This window comes from Mus pahari, chromosome 13, assembly GCF_900095145.1.
Source record: "Mus pahari chromosome 13, PAHARI_EIJ_v1.1, whole genome shotgun sequence".
Lineage (NCBI taxonomy): Eukaryota > Metazoa > Chordata > Mammalia > Rodentia > Muridae > Mus > Mus pahari.
Window position 1 is genome coordinate 31,680,923 of NC_034602.1, and position 8,386 is coordinate 31,689,308.

The 8,386-nt window shown below is 51.6% G+C and overlaps 1 protein-coding gene across 3 annotated transcripts in view; it reads right to left on the minus strand.

Moving 5' to 3' along the window:
• Slc2a9 (solute carrier family 2 member 9) overlaps positions 1-8,386 on the minus strand; it is a 124,505-nt gene that overhangs the window by 10,983 nt on the left and 105,136 nt on the right. For all 3 annotated transcript variants that reach the window (XM_021211027.2, XM_029545481.1, XM_021211028.2), the window contains one exon: positions 2,711-2,838. In XM_021211027.2, coding sequence (XP_021066686.1) covers positions 2,711-2,838 — 128 coding nt within the window. The remainder of the gene's footprint in view (positions 1-2,710; positions 2,839-8,386) is intronic.

An 8,386-nucleotide genomic window follows, 5' to 3' on the forward strand; every position in this document is an offset into this window, starting at 1 on the left:
GTGAGTTCCAGGACAGCCAGGGCTATACAGAGAAACCCTGTCTCGAAAAACCAAAAAAAAAAAAAAAAAAAAAAAAAAAAAAAAAAAAAAGAATGTCCCCTCTAGAGTCTGGCTGCTGAGTGAGCTCATGGGTAGCCAGCGCCTCATGGGTGGCCATTGCTCCCTCCGTGAGCCAGCTGAGTGGGCTGGGATAACTGCATTGAATGAGAATGACTGTAGAATCTGGGCCCCCAGACGCATGGGAGACTGTCAGATGAGGGGCTGCACCGTGATGCCACCGGAGGGATGTGCAGTTGGGAAGTGATTTGCAAATCTGAGTGATGTGAAAGAAAGGTCAAGTGGCCCCTGAGTCAGCTGGAGCCCTCTCCAGCGAACGCAGAAGCACACACGCGCACACACACACACCACAGAACTCTGTGGAAGACACTGAGGAGAGACTCCCTCTGTGTGTGAATATGTATCTGTATCCATAAGTGGGTTTTTTTTTTTGGATAAATTAAAACTCAATTCAAGTTGAAGTGGGCTTTTACAGTAGGGTGATCTGCTGGATGCCAGAGATCTCCTTCTCTCCTTATCTTACAGGTGAGGATAAAGAACTCGGGTTCAGATTCTGGCTCGGTCATGTGCTGTCAGGGGTGACCTTTGGAATCTCCCAGAAGTCCTGCTGCAGGCTGTACCTCCTGGCTGAGCATTTGCTGACACACAACAAGTGCTTACAAGATGTGTGTGTGTGACTGGGCCGGTGGATGCGTCTCACTCCCAGTCTGGCACAATGGCATTAGTACTGTAGTATCCACCAGGTCTTCTACTCTGCTCTCCCCCAAGTGACAAGGACAGGGACCCGGTTCCCAGACCCGGACAGTCTACCTGGGAAGGCTCAGTTGCAAAGGAGTGGAAAAGAGGAGTGACAGGCAACTTCAAGTTAATTGTCTCCATGTAACGGATGCCTTACTGACTCCAGGCCTTGCTTGCTAGCTTTTAACCAAACAGGAAAAGCTCACTAAACGTGAAGTCAATTGAAAACCCAGCTTGCTATGTCCTGGCTGCAGCTGTGGAGGGACCACGAGGAGGGGAGTGCTGAGTGTGGGACACTGTATTCTGTGACTCATGGAGGGGGTTTGTAGCACCTGAGATGGGAAGGCATTGCTTAAATGCAGCCAACTATATTTTGAGAGCTGCATGGTTGCACCCATTTTCTAGCTGCTGGGTAGAGGAGGCTGCAATACATGGCAGACCAGTCCAGAGAGAAGCAGGCAGCGTCGGGTCCTGTGGAGCCTGGGATAACCACCTGTTCCCCAGCCTCAGGGGACTTGTCTGTCAGAGGATCAGGAATAAGTCCAGCTGAGGGCTGTGAGGGAGGACAGGGCCAGGGAAGCCATGCCTGGTGTGTGCGTGGGGGGTGCTGTGGCACAGAGGGACTGGTCAGCAGCTGTGGAGAAAGTAGCTGCCTCATCTGTCTGCAGCTGTGCTGAGTCTAGGCACGGCGGGCTGGGGACAGGGCCTTCTTGCTCCTCTGGCTTGGACTAGGAGAATGGCTGGGGCATGCTTGGCTGCCCCTAGCAAATTAAGAGGCACTGATCAGTTTTTAGAACAGTGGCTCAGGGAGGAACCGCCCTTTGGGAAGAGATGGCAGACTGTCTCTTGGAGGTATGTGATGGATGTTGTCTCACCTTCTGGAGGTGGACATCCCTGTGTCATATGGGCATCAGGGAACACTGGGCGGTGTTGGAGCAGGGACGTTTCACCTTCTTATTGAACACTGTTGGGCCCTGTCTCTGTGCAGAACCCTTGCAAAGTCCTTGTCTTTCATGTTCTAACTTAGGCATAACTTCGTGGGCTCACTTTCCACTCAGACAGCTATCTGCCTGTCCCTGCTGCTGCCATATTGGTCCTGATATTGCCCCGCCACCTCCACCCAGGCCAAGTATGACCCAGCTTCAGGGCTTCTGCACTGCTTTTACACTAGCCTGGACTTTGCATTTCCCAGACTCTCTTGTTTCTTACTTTTCTCATGTCTCTACTCCAAGGTCACTTCCTTTAAGATTCTTTCAGGACCACCACACCTCCAGCCACCCACAGGCCTCAGAACCACAGGCTGGGGCCCACTCATTTTTGTTGCCCCAAACACTGCAAACCCTATGTTGAATTACTAAGTGAGCTAGTGCATGTGCATCTGGTTCCAGAGTATGTAGGCATTTCCCAACCAATCGCTGTTTTCTTTGGGAGGCTTGGAGTGTGTGTAGGACAGTGGTGAGTACATTGCAAAAGTGATCTGTAAGTCATAGGTTCAAGACACAATCTAGGACTCCTGCACACACTCACCAGTAAGTGAGCCATTCTTCAGGAGACATGGCTAGCTCCCGGAAAGGAAGGAGGAGGGGAGAGGAGTGGAAAGGAAGGTGGAGGGAGGTATAAGAGAAAGGAGGGATACAGAGGAAGGAGAGAGAGGAAGAAGGAAGGTTAGGGAGGGAAGAGGGACAGAAGGAAGAGAAGGAGGAGGGGCAGGAAGGAGAAGAGAATCTTAGTCAAAGTACATACTCATCTTTCCTTAGGATGAGAGCATGAATTGACAGAGAGAGAGAGAGAGAGAGAGAGAGAGAGAGAGAGAGAGAGAGAGAGAGAGATCGATCAGAGTATTGCCAGACAAATTTCATCACATCTCAGAGTGCCCAGGCAACGCGATGGCTGCAGGCTCCCTTGACAGGCATACCTGGATGAAGGGGAAAAGGAGCCCTACAACGAAGTTGGAGAGCCAGTTGACTGTGCCTGCGATAATGAAGGCTGCCGGCCGCTCTGATTGTTGGAAGAACTCTCCGGTCAGGATGAACGGGATCCCACCTGTGCGGGGAGAAATGGGACAAGAATGAACCCCTGAGCAGACCTCACCTCCAACACGGCATCCATAGTCAGGCCCTGGATTGCCATAAGGTAAGGATGCTGTCTAGGCAGCAGCAGCTGTTCCTGCACGAGGGAGAGCTGGTGCTCTTAGCAGCGCTCAGCCCTGGGCTCCAGAGACACAAACATTTCCCTGACCCAGTCGAAGGAGGAACAGAGTGTAGGCTGAGATCTAGCACGGACACAGTACTGCATGGACCTGCATGACACTCAAAGCAACCGACACTGGTGGACTGCAGATGCAGCTTCATTTAGAGTTGGGTCATGATCTTATAAACTTATTTTGGGTTAAACTGCAATTAATGGACTCCAGCTCCCTGCGTGTTGCCCAGCCTCACCACCTTGCAGCCTTTGCTTGAGACTCTGTCTTCAAATCAGGACACTTGAGGTTTGGATATGAAGTGTCACCGGAAAGGCTCACAGCTGAAGACTGGCCCTCTAGCTGGTGGGTGTAACCTTCAGATGTGACTAGCTCATGAGGACTCCAACATCATCAACAGATTCATCATTTTGTGGTGGTAGTTGGAGGAGGGGAAGGCATGCCCTGAAAGGGAACAGTCTCACAGTCTCTCTTTCTCTCTCTCTCTCTCTCTCTCTCTCTCTCTCTCTCTCTCTCTCTCTCTCTCTCTCCATTCTCTTCCTCCTTCCTGTCCGTGACAGATAAAGCATCTCTACCCTATCCTCTCTCCATGATGTTCAGCCTTCACTGAAGACGTACCCTGGAAAGATAGGCATTATTTCTGGCCATTTCCTCTCTTTCTGGCTCCTGTCTGTCACAGAGTGAGCAGCTCTGTTCATCAGTCCTCTGTGGTACTATACCTCAGACCAGGCAGGCCCAGAAAACCTGCTGTGACCTATAGACCCATACCCCTCGGGGACTGTGAGCCAGAATGATCTTTTAAATACATCCTTCCAGTTGTTCGTCAGAGTGGTGGAAAATATAACACAGCCCATTGTGGAGCAGTGGGCTGCACACAGACAGCCTGGTCTCCAGTTGAGCAAAGGTCTGGAACCCCTGGGACCCGATGGGTGGTGATTTCTACCTACATGGGACCGAAGGTGTTCGATTATGTCTCCCGGACCCCTGGCTTCAGTCAAAGTTACCGCCCCCACAGACCCCCACAGGAGAGGTGTGTGGCTATCAGTCACACAGGAGCAGCACCAAGCCCTCACATGCAAGTAAGGTTTCCCCCAAGCTCTCAGTCCAAGCCAATGAGAGGTACCTGCTGTCGATCCCTGAATCACCCCCAAAACTGTATATAAATCCTATCCGGGGTCCATTTGAGCAGGCTGCCACAGGGGCATACCTGTAGGCTGGGGCAGCCCTGCAGGTGGCCCGCACAAGCCATTCTTGAAGGACTATTGTATTGCAGGGTCAGTTGGAGGGAGAGTAGGGAGTTCGACAGGGACATCAGTGGGAAAGAAGCAGTTGAGAACCCTGACGTATGTGTGGGGTGGAGGTGGGAAGTATTGGTAAGTGCTTCACGGCCCCCTGGGTCATCACAGAGGAGGTGCAGCAATCCCAACTTGGATCAGTCATTCAGAGAAATGGCATTCCCCTCCCTGCTGCCAATTAGCATGTGCCCATTCTCAGTTCTCTGTTCACCACTCCAAAGTGATGCTGAGGCTGAAACATCGGCCTCCAGAACCTCCTGCTGAAGCCTCAAGGGAAATGAGCCACGGGAGTTCAAACTGGCCCCATTCAGTCTAGTTAAAGGTAAGGTCTACCACATTATAGTGGCAAAGAGTCGGCTACGAAACACAAAGTCTATCAGAACAAGCCCCAGTCATGGCTAGGGTGGAGCTCATCTTTCAGTAAACATGGAAGACGCAGGTTCTCCTGGGATACTTTACTTCTCAGGTGAGCACAAAAGAGAGGACATCATGCAGTGGGGTGAGGGTGGTGTAGGGGACGCGACCTGGAATGTACTGCAACTGAAAGTCAACCTTGGAAGAGGGTCAACTGAGACGATCACATCCTACACCTAGGGCTTGGTCTCCAAGGCTGCAGAATGGATGTGTTTGGTTATTCGCTCAGTGAACACAAATGACAGAGCTCCCACGAGAGATGCTTCTTGAGTGGAATGTCCACAGCCTAGCTCTGAAGAAACAGCACCTTTGGCCCAGGAAGGTCCTGCTTGGACCCAGGAGGCGGAGCCAGGTCTGGCATTAGCTGTATCTGTTAAACTTCCCCCCCATCTCAGGGTGTCTGTGACACCTCCACTTGCCTGTGGTTCCCTGGCTGATTGGCCGTTTTCCCACGAGGCAGAGGGATAGGATATCTTGCCCCAGAAGAAGGTTGGCCTAAGTCCTGCCAGTGGGATGTGTTTTCCCTGTAGCTTCCCAGAACTCCTTGGTAGGGGCCTATTGCTCCTTGGGGTACCTTCTATTCTGACCTGGTGCCCACTGCTGCTATCTCCTGGAGTCTCCCAAGGAAACCTGTTTTAAGTCCTTTCTGTGGAAGCCCATCCTGGCTTTTTCCAGGTCCCGTTTTGCCCAAGACTGAATGAAGCCCACACGGACTTGCCCTGTCCTGAGTTCCTGTTGACACTTGTTTCACCTGCTGCTGTAACACCCAGTGATCTACTGTCCCAGCTTTACAGCAGAGCATCAGAGACTCCCCAGAATCAGCCAAGAGACCCCATCACCCTGGTGAGATCTCAGTTTAATCAGCTCCTAAATGCTTAGAGAGGAAAGCAACCCAGCTGTGAGTAATCCCAAGATGCTAAATTAGTCTACTTAAGAGAAAGAGAGAACAACAGACAGAGGAAGGAGGGCTGGGCCAGGTGGACAGGCATTCATTTGGTGAGGGGCTCAACAGGGACCTGGGTAGGGCAGAGGCTCAATTCCCCAGCTGGCTGGAGAATTGCCTGTCCTCATTCCATAGCATGCTGTCATTGCTCCCAGGCTCTGGTGTCTGTGTGACTGGCTGTCATAGGATGCAAATCTCTGCTAACTTGGCTACAGGCAGGATGTGTGTGAAGATTCCCAGAGGCTACCTGATGGTAAGGGGGCACACATCTCTGTTCTCATCCAAGCCCTTGAGGGTGGCACTGTCATGGTCATCTAATGGCAGAGACACCGAATCATCTGCCTTCCACTCAGACATTTGGGAAGGTAAGGGGGTGGGGTAATTATTAACAAGTGTGTTCAGAGGCAGGTGTGTTGGGAATCTCAGACAAGTCATTGACAAGGGTATAGAAACATCATCCTGGGTCCCACAGGTGGCAAGGCAGGGCAGGGAGAGGGATGGGACCCAAGTGCCCTGGACTTTGCCTGCGTTCTTCTCAGTCAAGGTGAGCATCTTACCTAAACGATATCTACGATGTATTGTCCGCAGCAGCATGCTGCCTGAGCAGTGATGGTATTCATTTTCCTGACTGTAAGACTCTCTTTAGGCAGGACATATTATCTCAGTTTGCAAGAGGCACCGAGGGACAGAAGAGGGAGCCTCCAAAGGTGGTTCTAAGGAATCCATGGCAGAGCCAGCATTGGAAACATGAGGCTGAGTGAGAATGATCAGAAGGTAACCCAGTGCTGCACAGAGGGGTGGGATGTAGGGCAGATGGAGGCAAAAGCCTGTACAGGACAGCAGCAGGCTCCGCCTTTCTCTGCTGTCTCCTCTAACCTCTTCTATAGACAGCTGATTTTCCCCGTTCCAGGCGCCGCCACTCCCTCCCCCAAGCTTATGTAGCCTGCACTGTGGGTGTTAGGCTGGGGTAGGGTTAGAGAAGCCAGAGAGCGTGCTCTGCAGCTGGGCAGCGCTGCCATCCTGGGTTAGCAGTGACAAGCATCTGCCCTTTCCAAGGTCAATTTTCCAGACCTAGAGGCTGAGCCCTGTGGGTGGGCGGCTGAAAGCTTCCCCTGAGCTCCGAGCTGACAGCTGCAGGCCTGGACCTGTTCCAGGCCAGTGTGAGGAAGATGTTTTCCTTGCCTGTTTGTTTTTGCAGTACTGGGGTTGGGACTTAGGCAAACATGTGACTTCTGAGCCGCGACCCCCCTCCCCTTCATGGTTTTGAAAGGCAATACTCTGCTCCTCAGGCAAGACCCCTTCAGTGGCACCTGCTCCCTCAAGCCTCTAGTTCTCTCCTTCTCAAGGATTCCCTTCTTCTTTATCCTTCTACTCCAGGGACCTCCAAAACAGCCTCCTCCCTCCAACCTCTGTCCCTTGCTCCTTCCTGGCTCTGGGGTTGATAGCTCCACCTCCTGCGTGCTGCCCCGCCCACCCTCTGGCTCCACCCATCTAGCAGGTTATCTCTGGGGAGGCCCCTTGGCCCGGGAGCTTGCCATTTAGGTATCTGCAGGGCTCAGTCCTAGGCTGTCTGGAGACCTTCCTACGAATTCCTCCTGCTCAACAGGAGCTTCTGGACATGCTCAGTTGGGATGTGCAGGTGCTTATTCAGGGTGCTCGTCCCTGCTCTTCCAGCTCACCATTCTTCATTTCATTATCTGCTGCTCTCATCCCTGATTTCTTAAAATCTAGTCTTACATCCATGCTACTTAGCTATTGTCTAATTCTCCGCCTTGAAGGGCAAGCTGCAGAGGGCTGGTCCAGATGACTCAGCCTTATGTGTAGATGCTACAAATACCCATACTCTAAAGAAGGGGGCAGATGGCTTCCCTAGCCTTTGTTCCCTTGATTAGAGCAGAGCCAATTTAAGAATTGAGAAGGGAGGACAAGGTAGAGACTTGGAGACCAGCGCACACAGTGCAGCCAGATGCAGCCATGAATGTGGTCACACTGTAGACTGCCAACACTTGCTCCAAGGCAGGTGCCCTGGAAGGGGTGGCAGATGGGAGATGGAATGGCCTTCCTGAGCTGGTTCATGGCACGCATGACCTTGTTTTATGCGTCTTTCTCACTTAGTCCTCACTGTTCCTACGACCCATTTCACCTGTGGGTAAACTGATCGGGTTGCAGCCACACAGGGATGCCGAAGAGGGCAGAGTACGCATCGGGATGGATGACTCAGAGTTCTATGTTCTTTCATGCTTCATGTGGCCTCTCTGGGAAAGTTGCCTTCGATCTTTAAGGGTCAGGGTCTGATGCCTAAAATGAACACTTGGAATCTCAGAACTTGGGAGGCAGAGGAAGGAGAGACAAGAATCTAAAGTTATCCTTGGATATCGTAATTAACTCAAGGCTAGCCTGGGCTACATAAGACCTTGTCTCATAACACACACACACACACACACACACACACACACACACACACACACATATGTGTGGGGGGGTAATAAGTAAGTAAACAATCTCCTGATCCTGGCCACTTTGCTCCCAGAGGGACAGCATCCCCGCTACATCTGAGAGGGCGGAACCTAGCCTTCCCTCAGAGGAAGAGGAACAGGAAGACAATGGTCCGAATATGAACGCAGTGGGTTACTTCTGCCCTTTTTTTTTTTTTTTTTTTTTTATCTGCTGATTTTTGACACATTATTTATATGTATCATTACGCTGTAATTGCTTCTCAGTTGGAAAGGTGCAAATTAA